Source organism: Saccopteryx bilineata, chromosome 6 (genome assembly GCF_036850765.1).
Source record: "Saccopteryx bilineata isolate mSacBil1 chromosome 6, mSacBil1_pri_phased_curated, whole genome shotgun sequence".
NCBI classification, from domain to species: Eukaryota; Metazoa; Chordata; class Mammalia; order Chiroptera; family Emballonuridae; genus Saccopteryx; species Saccopteryx bilineata.
The window spans coordinates 48,816,193-48,839,101 of NC_089495.1; the positions used below are offsets into that span (position 1 = coordinate 48,816,193).

The 22,909-nt window shown below is 36.3% G+C and overlaps 1 protein-coding gene across 2 annotated transcripts in view; it reads right to left on the reverse strand.

The window, feature by feature from the left end:
- The window catches only part of PCCA (propionyl-CoA carboxylase subunit alpha), a 450,416-nt gene that overhangs the window by 174,523 nt on the left and 252,984 nt on the right, over positions 1-22,909 (reverse strand). For both annotated transcript variants that reach the window (XM_066234359.1, XM_066234358.1), the window contains exons 17-18: positions 12,109-12,219; positions 4,811-4,919 (exon numbers count right to left, since the gene is read on the reverse strand). In XM_066234359.1, coding sequence (XP_066090456.1) covers positions 4,811-4,919; positions 12,109-12,219 — 220 coding nt within the window. The remainder of the gene's footprint in view (positions 1-4,810; positions 4,920-12,108; positions 12,220-22,909) is intronic.

A 22,909-nucleotide genomic window follows, 5' to 3' on the forward strand; every position in this document is an offset into this window, starting at 1 on the left:
CCTTGGTATAAAAACAGTCAACTACAGTCAAATAAAAAACTAGAAATATAAGAAAAAACAGTAAATTCTAGAGAAGAAGGGGAAGAATCTGATTTCCATAGCAACCACATTAAGATTCAAACATCCAGTGATCAAAATAAAAAGTTAAAAGTCATACAAATAAATGGGAAAATATGGCCTACTCAAAATCAACAAATACTTTCTGGAAAAAAAAGACTGATGGCAGCTATACAAGACAAAGACTTTAAAACAACTGTCTTAAAGATGCTCAAAAAACTAAGGGGCGATATGGAGAAAGTCAAGAAACAATGTGGAGACAAAATAAAAATATCATTAAAGAAAAAGAAAACCTAAAAAAAAATTTTTAATTCTGAAGCTGAAAAGTACATTTGAAATGAAAAACTAACTAGAGGGATTCAAAAGCAGAATTGAGCACACAGCAGAGACCAGGAGTCAACTTGAGTAAGATAATAGAAGTTATCAAGTCTAAAGAATAGAAATAAAAATACTGAAGTGAACAGGTCCCTGTGTTATGCCATCAAGATCAACATAAGCATTGTGGAATTTCCAGAAGAAGAGAGAAAAAAAGCCAGAGAGAATATTTCGAGAATTAATAGCTGAAAACTTGCCAAATTTGAAGACGGACATGAATATAAACATCCAAGAAGCTCAACAATTTCCAAGTATGATGAATTCAGAGACCCACACCAAGACACATTATAGTCAAACTTTCCAAAGACAAAGAAAAAAAATCTTGAAAGTAACAAGAAAAAAGTGATTACAAGAAATTCTCAATAAGATTTTGTTCTCATCAGGAAATTTGGAAGCCAGAGGCAATGGACTGATATATTCAAAGTGCTAAAAAAAACATAAAAACAAAAAACTCAACCAAGAAAGAATCCTAAATCCAGCAAAACTGTCCTTCAAATGTGAAGGAAAAATTAAGATATTCCCTAATAAACAAAGGCTCAGGGAGTGTGTGACAAAAAGACCTGCCCTTCAAGAGCTGCTAAAGGGAATTCTGCACATAGAAATGAAAGGACACTAAATAATACCAAGACGCTACCAAAAAAAAAGTTTCTGTAGGATGATGTGGCAGCATGTGCACATGCGCAGATGATGACGTAACACCGTGTATACAGCGGAGCAGCCCACAGCCATGCCAGTCGAGATGTGGACGGTACAGAAGAAAGTTCAGTGTGTGTGTTCTGTGGCTCGCTAAATTCGAATCCGTGACCAAAGTGCAACGTGAATATCGGCGCATTTATAACGAAGCGCCACCACAAAGGAATAACATTACTCAGTGGGATAAGCAGTTGAAGGAAACCGGCAGTTTGGTGGAGAAACCCCGTTCTGGTAGACCATCAGTCAGTGACCAGTCTGTAGAGGCTATACGGGATAGCTACCCTAAGGAGCCCTAAACAATCTGTGCGTGAGCCCACATCGAACTGCACTGAATAGGTATGAAACTGGGAAAGTTTTCCTTTTATTTGGTGCAGATTTCACATTTCTATAGTCTTTTGTTTCTTTCCTGTTTCTTTCCTGTGACCGGTCAAAAGTGCACCATGACTTTACGGACTGTGTGTGTGTGTGCGTGTGTAAAGATAAATACATGGACAATTAAAAAGCTAAAACAATATAGTCTAAACTCCACTTTTTGTTTTCTGCATGATTAAAGGACTATATATTTTTTAAATTATTAAACTAAAAGCTAGTATTACTGTGACTTTGGTTTGAAACTCTATGTTTTGTTTTCTACATAATTTAAGAGACTGGTGCATTTAAAATAACTATTGGATTATGGTTTGGGACACAGATTGTATAAAGATATAATTCTGTAACATCAATATCCACACTCAGGCAACCAATGACCTTTCTGTCTTTATACTTTTGCCTTCCTAAAAATTTCAAATAAATGAAATCATATATAGCTTTTTTAGCTGGTTTGTTTCTCTTGGCATGATTTTGTTTTTAGATTTATGTATGTTGATATATGCATCAGTACCTCATTCTCTTTGCTAGATAGTATTACATTGCATGAATATACCATATTTATCCACTCACCACTTGATATACATTATTCTAATAGTATATATCAGTACAGCATTGAGATTTTAACCAATATTTAATTTCCCTAATGATCAATGATGTTGGACATCTTTTCATGAACTTATTTGTCATTAATATATTTCTTTGATAAAAAGTTTATGCCAAATTTTTAATTGTGTTGTTTTGCTTAGTTTTTCAATTGTAATAATTACCTACATATTATAGATTCAAGTCCACTATTGAATCTGAATACATTCTGCCATTTACTATCTTGTTTTATAATATTCTTTTTTTTTTTTTTTTTTTAGTGAGGGGGCAGAAAGAAAGAGGAAGAGAAAGGGACAGACAGACAGGAAGGGAGAGAGATGAGAAGCATCAATTCTTCATTGTGGCATCTTATTCATTAATGGCCTTCTCATATGTGCCTTGACTAGGGGGCTTCAGCTGAGTCAGTGATCCCTTGCTCAAGTCAGCAACCTTGGAATCAAGCCAGCGACCATGGGGTCATGTCTATGATCCCACACTCAAGTCAGAGACCCCATGCTCAAGATGCTGATCCTGTGCTCAAGCCGGCAACCTCAGGGTTTCGAACCTAGGTCGTCAGTGTCCCTGACTGATGCTGTATCCACTGCACCACTGCCTGGTCGAGCTTATAATTTTCTTGGTAGTGTTTTTGAAATGTTAATGCTTGTTTTGCATATATTTTAAATTCTGCAATAAAAATTTAAAACTATGCTTCCAAAGACTAGTGAGTAAGATGATACAGTCACAACATAGTATTAATATAAAATAAATAGAACTCAAACTATATTTCCAGCATAACTCTAATTATGTAAGGCAGATAGGGTGGGACAAAAGTAGGTTTACAGTTGTTTGTATGGAAAAAGACATGCAGGCTTTGATTATTACAATACTTTTATTAACTCTAAAGGTATTTATCTAACTATAAATCTAATTTTTCTTTACCCTGTATATTTACATATTTATACATTTGGAAGGGAACATATCAAAATGTAAAAAGTGGTTATTAAAGAGTAAGGTTATGGGTAATTTTTATTCTTTTCCTTTTTAAACCTTCCTCAGATTCTTACCAATGGTAAGTTAGCATTCTCTGAAAAAAACTTGAATACATTTCTTAAAAATCAAACCAGATCATCAATAGCTACACTCAGGACTTCTGATATAGCCAAGGTCAAAATAATATGTGAAGTTAAAGTAATCAGGATATGAATACTGCATTTACCATAAGAATACAAAATAATACAAGGTATGATTTTGGTTTTAAAACAAAACTTAGGATCTCTCCTATACACACGTCCCTCCATAAAAGCATTGTCCAAGAGAGCTCGATAAAAACAGAACTGCAACGATGAAAAGGTTACTGTCCAATGCAATAGCCAGCCATCAACCACAATACAGCATTGGCTATGGAGCAATGGAAATAGAAATGTGGCTAGTGACTACCTTAAAAATGACATTAAGATGTGACTGAGAAATTAAGTTTCTCATTTAATTTTAATTCAAGTAGGCATACACGGTTAATAGTTAATGGTTACCACACTGGATAGCACAACTAGGGGTAAAAAACTAACCAGATTCATGTCTCTATTGACCATTTTCCTCTTCCTGGCAGTCATTTAGTAATTTATTGATATTCTATATTCTCCAAATTCTCCCTAAATATCTACTGAAGTAACACAATTTTATCAACAGCATCACTTTGGCAAGTAATGTATTATACCTGCTAAAATAGGATTATTCTAACAAGTACATAGACATTCATAACAAGTAAGCATTAATGCACAGTGCTTTCCTTTTATTTGACCTTGGATAAAGCACACTTTCCCTTATGCTTAGGTCATTAGGAAGTTAAAATGTATACTTAGGGCTCACAAATAACTAACTCAAGCTGGTGTTAACTCTTTCTTGAATCTTATGAGTTTCATATGTGTGTGTGTGTGTATGTATGTGTGTGTATGTATATATATGTATATATATATAAATAACTGCTAAGATTCATTTCTAAATTTTAGTACTATAACACTTCTCAAAATGTTTTTCAAGATTAACAAAGTAACTAAACAGAAATAATAAATACAAATTACTTGAACAGACTTCCTATAAGGTTTCAGAGTATCTTCTTACCTCTGATAACATCCAAATTAAAGGGACAAAAATACATATTTTTATCTTTTCTAATTAAAAATAATCATTTGAACCCTGGCCAGTTGGCTCAGCGGTAGAGCGTCGGCCTGGCGTGCGGGGGACCCGGGTTCGATTCCCGGCCAGGGCACATAGGAGAAGCGCCCATTGCTTCTCCACCCCCGCCCCCTCCTTCCTCTCTGTCTCTCTCTTCCCCTCCCGCAGCCAAGGCTCCATTGGAGCAAAGATGGCCCGGGCGCTGGGGATGGCTCCTTGGCCTCTGCTCCAGGCCCTGGAGGGGCAGAGCATCGCCCCTGGTGGGCGTGCCGGGTGGATCCTAGTCGGGCGCATGCAGGAGTCTGTCTGACTGTCTCTCCCCGTTTCCAGCTTCAGAAAAAAATAATAATAATAAATAAATAAATAAATAAAAATAATCATTTGAACAAAACAGAAGCGATGATTTTTAAGCAGTGTGACTCTTAAAGTTATATACTTCTCCAAGCATTCATAAGAACTTCCACAATAGCAATCAGCCAGATATTTTATTAGCAATTTCCTAAGTAGATTAGATAATCAATATTTTTCTGTTCCATATTCTGTTTTAAATGATCTAACATACCTTGAATTTTCATGTTCTTGAAAATGTTGTGCTCTTAATTGGAATGCCACAAACAATGATGATGCTGTTGCCAATAACTGCTTTTTTTCATTCTCTGTTAACTTGTGTCCTGAGAGAAATCAATCAATCAATCAATTGATCGATCAGATACACATATAATGTTAACATCTATTCTTCTATCTTTTAGAATTATGAGTCACATTCATACAGGTATGTTATCAGGCACCCATTATAGAGCTGGCATTGTATCTGACACTGCAGCCTGCTGGGGGAATGGAAGAGAGCAAGATTGTTCAAATGACACAAAATACTCTGCTCACTGGAAGTTTATAGTCTGATTTCAGGAAAAAAAGATACCAAGCATGCACAGAATAAAATAATTACAAATAAAAACCCATACTCAGATCTTTAGGGAAAAAATTAAGACTCCTCATATCTTCTTATCACTCCTATCCCCAATTTTACTTTTAAGCAAAGAATATAGGAAAAGCAGAAAAGAAGTGTTGTTGGTCAAGGACACTGGCTAGGCCATGTTTTGCAGTGAAGGATTAAAGGAAAATACAGGTGTGATATTCCTGTGTGGAGTCAGGGTTTGAATCTCAATCAAACCAGCCACCTGACCAGGCGGTGGCACAGTAGATAGAGCATCGGACTGAGACGCGGAGGACCTAGATTCGAAACCCCCAGGTCAATGGTTTGAGCGTGGGCTCATCTGATTTGAGCAGAGCTCACCAGCTTGAGTCCAAGGTCGCTGGTTTGAGCAAGGGGTCACTCTGTTTTCTGTAGCTCCCAGTTAAGGCACATATGAGAAAGCATGAACTAAGGTGCTGCAGCAAAGAATTGATGCTTCTCATCTCTCTCCCTTCCTGTCTGTCCCTTTCTGTCCCTCTCTGTCTCTGTCACACACACACAAAAACAAACAAACAAACAACCAAACCTATTAGTAAAATCAGTCAACCAATCTCTCTCTCTCTCCCTTTCTTTAAATCCTAACATAATACAGTAGACCTAGGGAGAGTGGTCTAACAAAGCTTAGGAAGGCTCCCTGGTCTGGCTACGTCTTGTGCAGCAGGGAAATCTGCTCTATTTGTGTAATTCCTCAAGAAGTGTGTGCGTAGGCCCAGGCTGGGTGGCTTAATGAATAGAGCGTCATCCAGGTGCACCAAGGTCATGGGTTTGATCCCTAGTCAGAACACATACAAAAAGCAATCAGTAAGTGCACAACTACATGAAACAACTACATGGAACAATGAGTTGATTCTTCTCTCCCTCTCTCTCTCTCTGAAATCAATGAAAAAAATTAAAAAGAAAAAAGTGTCTGAGTCAAGGCAGGATTTGATACTTCAGCATCTGCAGGTTAATATGCTCCTTAAGAGCTGTGATCTCACCACAATTTCTAACACTGTTGATTTACCACAGCACACAGCACTATATACACATGGAAGAGTATTAAGTGATACAGTATGGGAATTTGAATGCTACTTGTAAAATTCACACACACATACACACACATTCAAATAATTATTTAAATTCATTTGAAAGAAATGAGGCATCTGAATAATTTAAAAATTCATGTACAATAGAAATAAAAATATTCATAGTTAGGACACAGATACTTTCCAGATCTGAAACCCATTTTTCTATGGGAAGGTGCTCCGTGAAACAAAGGAGCAGAGTTTCAAGAAACTGAAGAGAGAGGATAGCCCAGTGATGCTCCAGTGCGCAGCATCTGCCTGGCTCCTTAGTGTTAATACTTTTTCCAAGGCAATTTCAAACTTCCAACATTTTCTCAAAGAGGATGGATTAGGAGGAGGTGTGTACAGTGGTTCTCCCAAGGTGTACGTTGGCTCTAGAGCCTGTGGGACAGAGTCCTTGGAAAGGTGTTTCAAAGGTCTAAATCAGGCATAGTCAACATACGGCCTGCGGGCCGAATCGACCCGCATAATGAGTTTATCTGGCCCACGGTTAAATATTTAATGTTCTCTGCACGACGCACTGTGGAAATGAAACAAGTGGTACTTTTAAATCATTATACATAAACTACGATATCTAACCATTGTACCACAATGAAAGTTAAAATCTCAGCTACTCAGAAACAGAAGCGTCTTTGATTGGAAATCGGGATATTTAAGAAGATAGTGACACACGGAAAAGAATTCTGCGTATTTAGGGTTAACTTCCAATAATTAGTCGAATGGATTCGTGATACCTCTTTATTTTTTTTTAAATATTCCATTATAAAGATTTACAACTTTTGTACTCATCTGTGCAATTTTTATAAGCAACTGAATAATGGAAAATATGGAAATTTAAAGAAACTTGCAAAGGAATATTTAGTAATCTTCAGCTCAACTTATATTTGTGAACAAACTTTTTCTTTAATGAATCTAAGTAAAAGTACAACAAAATCAAGATCGGATGATTTACATTTGGAGGCTGTGTTAAGAATAGCTACTACAAGTATAGAACCAGATATTAAAAAAATGATAGGCGATGCAAAGCACCTCAACACATCACATTAGTTTTTTTGTTAATATGTTGTAATAAATTACTTACATTTATTCATAAACAAATTACATAATAGCCCTGGCCGGTTGGCTCAGCGGTAGAGCATCGGCCTAGTGTGCGGAGCACCCGGGTTCAATTCCCAGCCAGGGCACACAGGAGAAGCGCCCATTTGCTTCTCCACCCCTCCGTCGCGCCTTCCTCTCTGTCTCTTTCTTCCCCTCCCGCAGCCGAGGCTCCATTGGAGCAAAGATGGCCCGGGCGTTGGGGATGGCTCTGTGGCCTCTGCCCCAGGTGCTAGAGTGGCTCTGGTCGCAACATGGCGACGCCCAGGATGGGCAGCGCATCGCCCCCTGGTGGGCAGAGCGTGGCCCCATGGTGGGCGTGCCGGGTGGATCCCGGTCGGGCACATGCGGGAGTCTGTCTGACTGTCTCTCCCTGTTTCCAGCTTCAGAAAAATGCAAAAAAAAAAAAAAAAATTACATAATAAAATTTTGTTTAAACGAATTGTTTTTTCATATAACATTTTTTAATTTTAATATTTCGTCCGGCCCGTGAAAAAAGTTTTCTTTCTAATCTGGCCTGGGAGCAAAAACTGTTGGCCACGCCTGGAAATGCTACCTTGTCCTTGAAGTCAGTCTGATTCCCTAAATCCGAACTGGTGTCTTTTTTTTTCACCCTCAAGCTACTTTGCTTATCCTTTACTTAGCACTTATTTTAGTCTGTCCTGTAATTAGTTCTTTGTATGTTTATTTATCTTGTGATGCAAATTCCTAAAGAACAGAAAAAAATATATTATTCGTCTTTGATTTTCTTCTAAAGTTTATATCTATTATTTGTTGAATGATTTAAATGACGGTTTTTAAAGGCCACACTTAAGTCCATGCATCACAGTACCACTCTTAAAGGTAAAAAACTATTTGACTAAATTCAGTGAGGAAAAAAAAGAAGTGTAATTAATGGTATTTTTAATTTGAATCAAATTTCTATTAAAATTCTGCAACTTTTCAGAAGAGAAAGATAATTTTGATAATTTCTTTTGATAAGGTTGGTGATTGAAGTATAGTAATGCAGAGAAATAAGTCTAAAATGTTCATTACAGGCCTACTGACATTATAGTTCTTAAAATGTTTTCTCATTTTCCCTTTCAGACTTAAAATACCTTCTTCCTCATTTTCCACTTATTGTTGTAATCAAAGGAAAATAGCTTTGCAACATCAGAACATATTAAGTTGACAAGAGAACAAATTCTGGTGTATTTTATTTTTAAAATGTAGACACAATCATTTCAAAGTTCAATCTAAGAACCTTTAGTAACACTGTTCTAGTCTACAAATAAACTTGGGATAATAAACATACATAATACAAAATTTCTATGCAGTTATAAAAACAGGCACTTGCCTATGCATAGTGCCTAGGATAGCTGGACAGATGGGAAGCAGATGGGTAATCCCAAAGGGGCAAAATGACCCAGCCTCAAACATATGGAGAAGATCCTGGATTAACTTCAGTTGCCACTTCCTGCTGCTCTTTCAGGCACATACATCAAACAATCAAAATGACACAGTTTAATATATCTAAGACCTGCACTGGGAGAAAATAGGGGGAAAGAAACAATAAACTGAAGATGAAGAACAAGAGATAGTAGCCATTCAGAGAAGAAAGAACTGACATGAAAATAATAGAGGAAATAAGAGGCAAACATGAAGAACGGTAAATACAGGTGTGTACTTTAAAGTCCTTACAGGCAACACAACAGCATAATACAGCATACTCTGAAAACTTCTGTGATGATGACTTTGAATCCTAGCACAATTGAATGAGTACTAAAAAGAAAGGTTGAAAGCTCTAAATTCCATTTCTGGCTTTTATCACATTACTGGTTTTCAGACTTAATCTCTCTGTGCTTCCTCACATGTAAAATGAAAGCTGAGACTAAAAGGTCATTCTAATAACTTAGAAGAATCTAAAAATATGTTCTTCTCTTACATGAGTATAATAAACAGTTACACTGTCAATGCTGATAATTTCCTATCAAAAAAAGCAATGTAATATGTTAAGTTTATCACAGAAAATTGCAACATTAGGTGCTAGGTAAATTTCTGAGTTTCCTTAAAAATGTGGAACATAACTGTTATGTTATGTACAGCATATAGTAACAACTCACATTAGAAATTTTAAATCCTGCCTGACCAGGCAGTGGCGCAGTGGATAGAGCATCAGACTGGGATGAGGAAGGACCCAGGTTAGAGACCCTGAGTTCGCCAGCTTGAGCACGGGCTCATCTGGTTTGAGCAAAAGCTCACCAGCTTGGACCCAAGGTCACTGGCTCGAGCAAGGGGTTACTCAGTCTGCTGAAGGCCCGCGGTCAATGAACAACTAAGGTGTCACAATGCACAACGAAAAACTAATGATTGATGCTTCTCATCTCTCCGTTCCTGTATGGCTGTCCCTGTCTATTTCTCTCTCTGACTCTCTCTCTATCTCTAAAGGAAAAAAAAAAAGAAATTTTAAATCCTCTATTTTCTTCTCTATGATAATGGGATACAATGTCATATATAATCTATATATTTACACACATATAAATGTGTGTCTGTATGTATAAGAATCCATGCACATATACAGTATGTTTGCTCTAAAGTTGTGCCCATTGCCTCCTGCCTACTGTTCCATGTCATATCACCTTCACAGGCGCATCGGCTAGGTAGCCATGAAAGCACCCGGAAACCCTGGCAGAGCTTAGAGCTTGTGTAGCTGCCAGGGATGCAATAAGAAGCAGTAATATGAGTGGTTTTCGGCTTCATGAAAAATAGGTAGATATTAATGAAATAATAAGGCAAGTATAAAACTGCAATCATATATGGTTGCATTTTATATTTATAAAAGTTTTAAAACTCAGGAAAAAAAGCCTGAACTCTCATTAGTCTTTATATTTAAGTTCCTACATAAAATAAAATTCATTTCTCTTGCTACTAATAATAAAACCAACCCTATAACACAAAAGCTTTAAAAAAAACAGTCAAATGAACAGACACTTCTCCCAGGAAGAAATACAAATGGCCAACAGATATATGAAAAGATGCTCATCTTCTTTAGTTATTAGAGAAATGCAAATCAAAACTGCAATGAGATACCACCTCACACCTGTTAGATTAGCTGTTATTAACAAGATAGGTAATAGCAAATGTTGGAGGGGCTGTGGAGAAAAAGGAACCCTCATACACTGTTGGTGGGAATGTAAAGTAGTACAACCATTATGGAAGAAAGTATGGTGGTTCCTCAAAAAACTGAAAATAGAATTACCTTATGACCCAGCAATCCCTCTACTGGGTATATACCCCAAAAACTCAGAAACATTGATACGTAAGGACACATGTAGTCCCATGTTCATTGCAGCATTGTTCACAGTGGCCAGGACATGGAAACAACCAAAAAACCCATCAATAGATGACTGGATAAAGAAGATATGGCACATATACACTATGGAATACTACTCAGCCATAAGAAATGATGACCTCAGATCATTTACAGCAAAATGGTGGGATCTTGATAACATTATACAAAGTGAAATAAGTAAATCAGAAAAAAACAGGAACTGCATTATTCCATACGTAGGTGGGACATAAAAGTGAAACTAAGAGACATTGATAAGAGTGTGGTGGTTACGGGAGGAGGGGGAAGAAGGAGAGGGAAAGGGGGAGGGGAGAGGGGCACAAAGAAAACTAGATAGAAGGTGACAGAGGACAATCTGACTTTGGGTGATGGGTATGCAACATAATTGAACGACAAGATAACCTGGACATGTTATCTTTGAATATATGTATCCTGATTTATTGATGTCGCCCCATTAAAAAATAAAATTATTTAAAAAAAACAAATTGATAATCACCATTTAGTCTTATGAAAATTCTGTACTATAAATTCTGTGGTAAAGAATTGTTTGTAAATGTAACCAATAGTTGAACTACATGAATTTGACCTGAATCTATATACAGTTTTCAAAATGACTGAGACAATTTATCTACTAAATCACTTTAAATTGATATAAGGAACACTTGATATTTGCAGAAGAATATCTAATCTTTGTATATCCCCAAGTTCATTAGAAATATATGTAAAGGCTTCTTGCTTGCACCTGAATAACAACATTTCTACTAAGTCTCACATAAGTCCTCTTGGTTTCTTAATATCATGTTAAACATGTTTTCAATGCTCACTAAAGGCTTTTCTCTGACTCTCCTCTGATGAGTTTTCCTATGACTGGAAACACTAATAACTTTATAGTACTAAATTTCACATTCCACTCATTATTTAACTCAAAACCAATTCTTCTGAATGCAAACCACACTCTTCTTAGACATCTTTATCTCCATTAACAAAAATAGCATCTATTATTTTGAAATTTCCAGTGCTAATTTTCATAAATGTATAATTTTAATTACTAAAGAAGAGTTTCTGCATATACCCATACCAGCAGGGAAAATAAATCTGAATTGACTTTCAGAAATCAGAAAATAAGGGAGGCTAATGCTCTGCTGATATGTTTTGCTTCAAAACTAGATTAGCATAACATTCCACACAGTTTAACTCCTCACTCAACAAAATTATAGATTATTACACATTCATGAATTACTTATGAATACACAAAATTATAACTGTCAATAGTCTAGAATACTGTAGTATATTAATAAATCAAGTATAATAGGCCTTACTTTCAAAATAAAAAACATGCATTACAATAAGTATAAAAAATAATAACTTTAATACATTAAAAGATTTCAATGCATACGAACCTTTAAAACCATCAGGATAAACATCAGAAAGAAATTTAGTGTTGATGTCTCCTTTTACAAAGCGTGAGTTGATGATCACCTCTCGAAGTAATGCAATATTATGTGTAACACCTAAAAATAAAATGATTATCAGATTGAATTGGAGAAAAATCGGTCAATTAAAAATATCATTCTTATTATCAAAAGAAATTTATCACCAGTTTCCTATAACTAGCAAGAACAATGCAGGATCACTCATCTCCTTCACTTCAAGTGACAACAAAAGATTCTGAACTTGACGTAGCAATAAAACTCTAAATGTAAACTTAAAAAATCTGGTGATTACTAAATCAATTCAATGGAGAAATAAGTATCTTTTCAATAAAGGGTAGAATAACAATATACCTATTTAGAGGAAAAAAGTAAATGAACCTCAACCCTAACTCATGCCATACACAAAAATTAACTCGTTGAATCATAAAATATAAAACACAAAAGTACAAGACACAGTAGAAGAAAATACAAGCAAAAAACCTGTTACTATGAAGTGAGCAACAGACTCTTAGTACACAAAAACCAAAAATAATGAAAATATTGACAAGTTGAACTTTATCAAAATATACATTTATTCTTTAAAGGATATAGTTTAGCCTGACCAGGTGGTGGCGCAGTGGATAGAGCGTCGGACTGGGATGCAAAGGACCCAGGTTCGAGACCTCGAGGTCACCAGCTTGAGCGTGGGCTCATCTGGCTTGAGCAAAAAGCTCACCAGCTTGGACCCAAGGTTGCTGGCTCCAGCAAAAGGTTACTCGGTCTGCTGAAGGCCCGCGGTCAAGGCACATATGAGAAAGCAATCAATGAACAACTAAGAAGTCGCAACGTGCAACGAAAAACTAATGATTGATGCTTCTCATCTCTCTCCATTCCTGTCTGTCTGTCCCTGTCTATCTCTGCCTATGTAAAAAAAAAAAAAAAAAAAAAGGATATAGTTTAAAAAATGAGATGGCAGGCCACAACTAGAGATAAAATATTCACAGCACATATATCAAACAAAGAACCTGTATCCAGAATATATAAAGAATGTTTACAATGCCATAATAAACAAACAAACCAAGTAAAATAAAAGCAAAGATCTGAACCTACATTTCACAACAAAAGATATACAAACGGCCAGTAAACATAAGAAAAGATGCTCAATATCATTATTGCCAGAGAAGTACAGTAAGATACTACCAAACACCAATTTAAGTGGCTAAAGGTTAAGAGACAGATAATACCAAGTGGAATAAATATACTGCTCACAAAAATTAGGGGATATTTTATAGCTTCATATTCATTTTGAAGTATCCCCTAATTTTTGTGAGCAGTATCATACCCTGAGGTGGGAATATAAATTGATACATTCACTTTGGAACTATATGGCAGTTTCTTAGTGAGTTAAACATTTATTCACCATATGATTCAGACCATTCATTTCACCACCTTAAAATAAAACCATAAGCCTATACAAACACTTATACAAAAAGGTTAATAGCTTTATTTGCAATAGTCAAAAACTAGAAAATTAAATGTCCAAAAGGTGAATGAATTTAAAAAGTGTGGTTTGTCCATACAATAAAATTCTACAGAGCAATAAAAAAGAAATGAATCAGTAATATGTACAAGGATGAATCTCAAAATTATTATGCTGAATTAAAGAAGACCAAAAATAATGCACACTGTATGAGCCTATTAATATAAAATTTTAGCAGATCATGTGGTTACACTGGGACCAAGTTGGAGAGAAGGTGGATTGCAAAGGCCATGAGGAAACTTTTGGAGGTGAAAGAAATGTTCACTATCTTGAATGTGGTGATGATTTCATAGGTGTAGACATGAGTAGTTCATTACATATCAAGGAAAGGCGAAGAGAAGGAGGAAAAGGAAGGAAGAGGAGGAAAAGAAGGAAAGCTTGTGATCTAGTAGGAAAAACTAAGCCTAGTACACAATGTTTGCTACAAAGTCAAGTTCACATAGGAAATAGCCACAAGCGGAACATAAATAGTATTGGGAGAGTTCTCTGATACACAAAGACTTAAGAAGGGAGTATTTGATCTTGTTCATACACATTACAAAGATGTCAAGTAGGAATAAAAGGTAGTATAAAGAGGCATTTCAAATCCAGGGAAAACAGGCTTCTATAAGAGGAGCAGGGCATCTGGAACGTAATAGAGCTGAATGAAGTTGAAGCAAAATAGCGAGTCTGTTAATTCTCTCCAATGTCTTTAGACCACTTCTGTATAGCGCTGTGCCATATGCTGTGACACAAACCTAGAAAGACTGATTCTTAACTTGTTATTCAAGTCTTATAGAAACCTCACTTTCACAATGATCAAGAAAGCAAAGAATCTCTCAAGTTCAAGTACCAGGTCTACTTTTCACCTTGGGTAAGCTACGTAAGCTCTCATAGAAGCTTTAGGTTCCTCATTGATACTGACAGAACCTATTTTGTATGATTCCTATGAGCTACAAAAGCGATAATCCTCAGTGCAATGTCTGCCACTCAAGAAGGTTCATTATTATCATCATGCTACCCTTTGATATGAGAATCAATATAGAGAAGAGAATATTTATTTAATGAACATCAGACAGAAGCTGTACTACATCCTAAACCCGAGTAGTGACCTACCTACTTACCTACCTATCTTCTAATTTCATATTCTGTAAAAGTGAGTTCCACAAATCTAAGTTGATACAAATTTCTTTTTTTTTTATCTTTTTTTTAAATTTTTTTTTAAATTTTATTTATTCATTTTTAGAGAGGAGAGAGACAGAGAGGGAGAAAGAGGAGAGGAGCTGGAAGCATCAACTCCCACACGTGCCCCGACCAGGCAAGCCCAGGGTTTCGAACCGGTGACCCCAGGATTTCCAGGTCGACGCTTTATCCACTGCACCACCACAGGTCAGGCTTGATACATATTTCTATCTAGACAGTATACCCATCCTATAATGCAATATCTCTGCCACCTATGGCCTGCAGGTAAAATTGGCCTACCACCTACTTTTGTAAATAAAGTTTTACTGGAACACAGCAATGTTTGCATATGGTTGTTTTCATGCTATAACAATAAAGTTGAGTAGTTGCAACAGAGACCATGTGATCTACAAAGTCTAAATATTTCATCTCTGACTCTCTACTGAAAATGTTTGCCAAAATTTGCTATGAGGTTTTAACAAAGTTGTATTCTGAGCAAGCTAACCTATACCTCTCAACATTTTTTTCTACAACTACTACTCATGCCACAATGAGATATCATAGGAAGAAAAATGAGAGCAAATAGTATAGACTGGCTTTTGGAGAACTTCCAGTAACCAGTGAGAAAATTTAAAAAATACATTATAAGGCAAATGAGAAAACTATGATCCAAGGAGACTGAATAATTTATTTAAAGTTTAGTATAATATAAATTAAAATAGTGGCCATGGCTGGTTGGCTCAATGGAAGAGTTCCACCTGGTATGTGGATGTCCCAGGTTCGATTCTCACTCAGGGCACACAGGAGAAGCAATCATCTGCTTCTACACCCCTCCCCGTCTGCCTTCTCTTTCTCACTCTCTTCCCCTCCCTCAGCCATGGCTCAATTTGTTCAAGCACATTGATGGGGGCACTGAGGATGGCTCCAGGGAGACTCTGCCTCAGGTGCTAAAAACCCTCAGTTGTGAGCATGGCCCCAGATGGGGGCTGCCGGGTGGATCCCAGTCAGGGCACATATGGGAGTCTGTCTCTCTATCTCAACTCCTCTCACTTGGAAATAAAAAAGAAAGAAAAAATAATTAAAATGGCAGGCCTGGCCTGTGGTGGCACAGTGGATAAAGTATCACCTGGAACTGAGGTCCACGGTTAGAGACCCTGGGCTTCCCTGGTCAAGGCACATACAGGAAGCAACTACTATGAGTTGATGCTTCCCACTTCTCTCCTCTCTCTTTTTTCTCTCTCTCTAAAAAATCAATAAAAATTAATTAATTAAAATAGTATAAAACATATGAAAAATTGTTTTAAATATATAAGTATATATAGTGTCAAACTGCTGTTTTCCCTTAAAAAAAAAATCTCCTTTTCATTTTTTTCCAGAACAATAGAGTCTTAGCTGAACAAAAGACCATCCAGACAGACTCTACTCTCCTATCTACTTATAACTAGACATGACAAACTAATTCCTAGACAAGAGACTGAAAGTTTAAGTGGTGTAACCAACTATGGTCTCACTTACTTGAATAAAAGATCTATTTGCTTGGACTTACTTTCCTTCTCTCTTCCTATGAGTTTCCGATACGGCTGAAACTCAGATCTGCCAGAGGAGATGAAGTGAAGCAAACAAGATGAAGTGAAGCAAACATGTTGCGTGAGCGTGCACATGACAGTGTCCTGGAATGACCACAGAACACTAACTTGCCCCACCACTAGCTAGATTGTTACATGGGAAGTAAGTAAATTTTCATCTTGTTTATACTACTGTATTTAAGAAACTTTGGTGTTACCAGGCGGTGGCACACTGACTGGGACATGGAGGACCCAGGTTCAAAACCCTGAGGTCACCAGCTTGACCGTGGGCTCTTCTGGTTTGAGTAAGTCTCACCAGCTTGAGCCCAAGGTCGCTGGCTTGAGCAAAGGGTCACTCAGTCTGCTGTAGCCTCCTGGCCAACGCACATATGAGAAAATAGTCAATGAACAACTAAGGTGCTGCAACAAAGAACAGATGCTTCTCATTTTTCTCCCTTTCTGTCTGCCTGTCCTTCTCTCTGTCTCAAAAACATAAAAAGAATCTTGTTACAGGAGGTTGAAGTATACTGTAATGTGTATGTGAATGAAGGACACATCTTTACACTATGACTTCTTATCTCTAAGTCAACCAATGTTAACAACCTAATATATCATTCTAGGCAAATGCCTATGCTTTTCTTCAAAATAGAAAAAATGTCTATGTTTTTCTTCAAAACAGACTATACTGGCAATCATATTAAAAATTCTGAGCATCTTTATTCCTTACTCAGAAGATACAATGTGCCTGAAATTTTATAAAACTTAGTTTTCAACCTCTTCAAACATTTGGGGATAGTCCCAAAATTCAAATATTAATATTATTCCTTTAGCTACTCAAATACTCCATGGAAGAAGTTATTACATATAGACAATGGTCAAATAAATATCTTCTATAACACATGCCCAGGAGAAATGTAGTTATACTGAGCTTGCTCTGTGGTTAATAATTTTGCCCATATTCAATAACTAATATTTCTAAGGACCTTGTAATTACGTATTTAATTACTAGGAAATTATCAGAAGGTATAAAAACCTTCTGATGAAACAAATATACCTAAAAAGTTATTATAAAATGTGGCATCTCCCTATATTATAGGTGATATTTGGATAGATAAAATAAAGAGCAATTAAAGGCAATGTCCTAGGATACTTACAAGTACAAAATAGGTAGGCAAGAACTTAAAGTAAAAGATTCCTTGAAAGCAGTCAGGCTATAGAAGGGAAATAAATCCCTTCATCATATATTTTACAAACAGACAAAACTAAAGCCCTTTTGAAGAAGAAAAGGATGCTGGCTTGCCAAAGAGATTTATATGTGTAGGAAATGATAGGTGTGGTGTTCCAGGAAAAGGAAAGTATTTCTAACTTACACTAATTTTCCTGGCTGGGAATGAAAATAGAGAAAGATGCAGAAGGACACAAACATGGGTAATATCAGGGAGGAACTTAAATTATGGAAGAATTTTCATTGCTGTAAAAAGCAAATGGATACCACCAGGTATTTCTATGTTAAAAAGGATGCCATTGCCAAAATGTATGGGCAAAAAAGAGAACAGTGTGCCTAAAAAGTCAAACAGAGGCATTCAGGGTCTGATGGACATGCAAAGTTTTTACTTTACCTTGAAAGCAGCCAGAAGGGTATAAACAGGGTAGAAATGACTATATATGTGCAGTTCAGGAATCATTCAAGTTTCTACTGGACAAGGGCTGGGGGAAGGGTGAGACTGAAGATGAGAAAAACCATTAGCTAAAAATTCCAGGAGACATAGTAAAAAATGACAAGGCCTCAGACCACAGCTAGGGTGTACAATTCAAGGAGAAAAGTAGCCAGACTTGAGGTAGATTTAGGAAGCAGACAGGGCAGGGTGACATGTCTGTCAAGAATGTCAGGAATCGGGGAGGTGGATTGGTAAGAGTAATGGCGGCGTGAGAGATACTCCTGATCTCTCCCCTTGCAACTTCAACAAATTAAACAACTATAACACAGTGGAGAAACCGCAGCTGAGCTCAAGGGTGTGCATGAAAGATCCACACACTGAATAGACTAAAGTTGTTTTTTTGTTAGGATTCTTAACAATACCACTCTCAGATGACATCAAGGAAGAAGAAATCAAATACCATGGCTACACAAGACAGAGATATAGTTCAGAAAAGAAAATGAAAAATCTCCAGAAAAAAATCTCAATCACATGGAAATCTTGGAGCTAAATGATAGATAATTAAAAACAAAAGTTCTGAAAATACTCAACCAATTGACAACTTAATCACCTCAGAAAACAAATTAATGAACAAAACAAATACCTCACCAAGAAGACTGAAATGTTAAAAACAGAGATGAAGAATTCAATACATAAATTAAAGACTGAGGTAGCAAGATTAGCTAATAGAACAAGACTGATAAGAGAAAAGAATCAGTGACAACAAAGACAGGACTAGAGATGCTACACAGAGAAGAGGAGAGAGACTCACGAATTTAAAAAGCTAAGAGAGCTCTACAAGAATCGTCTGACTCCATCAGAAAGAGCAATATAAGAATAATGGGTATATCATAAGAAGAGGAAAGGGAGAAGGGAATAGAGAGCCTATTCAAATAAATGATTAATGAGAATTTCCTAAGCTTATTGAAAGAGTTAGAGCCTCAAATCCAAGAAGCAAATAAAATACAGTTACCTAAACCCAGACTGACCTACTCCAAGGCACAGCGGAATAAAATTGTCAAAAATCAATGACAAAGAAAGAGTCCTCAAGGCAGCTAGGGAAAAGAACATAACATATAAAGGAAAGCCCATTAGGTTATCATCAGACTTCTCAGCAGAAACTCTATAAGCCAGAAATCCAGGAGCAGATGGCTACACTGGTAAATTCTACCAAACATTCAAAGAAGACTTAGTACCTATTCTTTTCAAAGTCTTCCAAACAGTAGAAGAAGCAATACTCCCAAATACATTTTATGAGGCCAACATAACCCTCAGACCAAAATCTGACAAGGACAACACACATAAGAAAAACTACAGTCCAATATCACTAATGAATACAGATGCAAAAATCCTAAACAAAATACTAGCAAATCGAATACAACACATTAAAACAATAATATATCACAATCAAGTGGAATTCATTTCAGGAGCACAAGAATGGTTCAACATGAGGAAATCGATCAACATAATATACCACATCAATTAAAACAAAGAACAAAAATCATGTGATCTTATCAACAGATACAGAAAAAGCATTTGATAAGATATAACATCGCTTTATGTTTAAAACACTCAATAAAATAGGAATAGAAGGCAAGTACTTCAACATAATAAAGGTCATACATGACAAACTATCAGCTAATATCATACTTAATGGTGAAAAAATGAAGGCTTTTCCTTTAAAATCAGGAACAAAACAAGGTTGCCCACTTGTTCCACTCTTATTCAACATAGTTCTGGAAGTATTAGCCAGAGTGATAAGGCAAGAGAAAGTACTACGTAAAAGACATTCATATTGGGAAAGAAGTTATCACTTTTTGCAGATGACATGATCCTGTATACAGAAAACTCCTAAGACTCCACCAAAAAACTATTATAAACAATAAACCAATATATTCAAGTCACAGGATACAAAAGCAATATACAAAAGCCCACTGCTTTCCTATACGCCAGTGATAAACATGAGAAAATGAACTAAAAAAAAAATTCCTTTTATAATTGCAACAAAAAATAAAATAAAATACCTAGGAATAAACTTAACAAAGGATGTGAAGGACCTATATACTGAAAACTACAAAAACATTATTGAAACAAATTGAAAAAGACACAATGAAATGGAAATATATACCATGTTCATGGATTAAAAGAATCAACATAGTTATAAAATGGCCATATTACCCAAAGCAATATACAAATTTAATGCAATGCCCATCAAAATTCCAATGTCATTTTTTAAAGAAACAGAACAAAAAATTAGCAGGTTTGTATGAATCTATAAAAAACCCTGAATAGCGAAAGCCATCCTGAGGAAAAGAATGATAACGGAGGTATCACACTACTTGACTTCAATTATACTATAGAGCCACAATAATCAAAATAGCATGGTACTAGCAGAAAAACAGACATACAGACCAATGGAACAGAGTTGAGATCCCAGAAATGAAACTACATATATATGAACAAATCATCTTCGACAAAGGAGCCAAAAACACACAATGTTGAAAAGAAAAAGCTTCTTTAATAAATGTTGCTGGGAAAATTGGAAAGCCACATGCAAAAGAATAAAACTTGACTACAGTTTGTCCTCCTGAACAAAAATTAATTCAAAATGGATCAAAGTCCTAAATATAAGATCTGAAACAATAAATTACATAGAAGAAAAAGTAGATACTAAGCTCATGGACTTTGGCCGTAGAGAACAATTTATGAATTTGACCCCAAAGGCAAGAGTAGTAGAGACAAAAATAAATGAATGGGACTATATCAAAATAAAAGGCTCTGAACAGCAAAAGAAATTAACAAAACAAATAGGCAGCCAACTAAATGGGAAATGATATTTGCAAACAACAGCTCCGATAAGGAGTTAATATCCAAAACATATAAAGAAGTCACAAAGTTCAGCAACAAACAAGCAAACGATCCAATTAAAAACTGAGGAGAGCCTGACCATGCGATGGTGCAGTGGATGGAGCATCAGACTGGGATGCGCAAGACCCAGGTTTGAAACCCCAAGGTTGCCAGCTTGACCGCGGGCTCATCTGGTTCAAGCAAGGCTCACCAGCTTGAGTCCAAGGTCACTGGCTCAAGCAAGGGGTCACTCAGTCTGCTGTAGCTCCCTGGTCAAGCCACATATAAGAAAGCAGTTGATGAGAAATAAGGTGCCGCAATGAAGAATTGATGCTTCTCTTCTCTTTCCTTTTCTGCCTGTCTGTCCGTCTCTCTGTCTCTTCCTCTGTCACACACACACACACACACAAAAAAAAAAAAAATGAGGAGAGGACCTAAACAGACACTTCTCTCCCAAGAGGACATACAAATGGCCAATAAATATATGAAAAGATGCTCATCTTCACTAGCTATTTGAGAAATGTAAATCAAAGCTACAATGAGATACCACCTCACACCTGTTAGATTGGCTATTATCAACAAGACTTGTAATAACAAGTGTTGGAGAGGCTGTGGAGAAAAAGGAACCCTGATTCACTGTTGGTGGCATTGAAAATTAGTACAACCATATGGAAGAACGTATGGTGGTTCCTCAAAAAATTAAGAATAGAACTACCATCTGACACAGCAATCCCTGTACTGTGTATCTACCCCCAAAATTCGAAAACAATGGTACGTAAAGACACATGCACCCCCATGTTCATCGCAACATTTTTCACAGTGGTCAAGACATGGAAACAACCAATGTGTCCCTCGATAGTGGACTGGATAAAGAAGCTGTGGTACATATATATAACGGAATACTATTCAGTCATAAGAAATGATGACATAGTGACATTTACAACAATATGGATGGACCTTAAAAATGTTATACTGAGTGTCAGAAAAAGCTAAGAACTGTATGATTTTACATATAGGTAGTATATAAAACTGAGACTCATGGACACAGATAAAAGTGAAGTGGTTACCAGGGGGAGGAGGGTGTGGAGGAGAGGGGGTGAGGGAGGAAGGGTGTAAAGAGGGACAAATATAAGGTGATGGAAAATTACTTGATTTAAGGTGATGGGTATACAACCTAATCAACAGTTCAAATGCTATGTTCAGGTATATAGGTTTACTTGGTCAATGTCATGCTGTTAAATTTTCTAAATAAAATTTAAAATAAAACTAAAAAAAGGCCAGATCAACTATCTAACCAGGACTCTCAACTGAATAAAGACTGGAATAGTTTTAAAAAAAAAGATATAAGATGCCACTTACAAAAAAGAAACAAGTAAGGAGGAAAAATTTGAGGTATTGTACCTTAAATTTAAGATGCCTCTGAGATAGACTGATGATGTCACAATGATGAGCTCCGAAAAGAAGGCAGATTAGCACATACATACAGAAGAAGAGAGTCATCACGGCAGTGGACATCCATGCAAAAATGTCCAAATCAGAGTGAGAAACAGAACAATGCAAAATAAAAATTATTCATGTACAACTGACAGGAAAGGATGAAAGTCAAATCAAGATATAGCTGCAATTTCATTTCCAAAATAGGTGTTCTTATGTACAGATTAACAATTAAGAATGTTTTGATTCATGACTTTTTTGATTAATAGTAAGTAACTTAGGCAATCTAATTTAGGATTTTTATTCTTACCTCCTCCAGTTAAATAAAAATAACACTGTTTACTTTATATACTTCATATTTAACCTGACTGGCTTTCTTGTTACTGCTTCGTGCTGATATACGTAAATTTTCTTGCTGTCTGTGTGACCAATGCCAAAATAGTTGGCATCAGACTCTTCTTTAGTAAAATACAGCACAGCTTTCAGAAATAATGATAATTTGAACAAAAATAAGATCATTTCCTGATGCCCAATGATCAATTTGT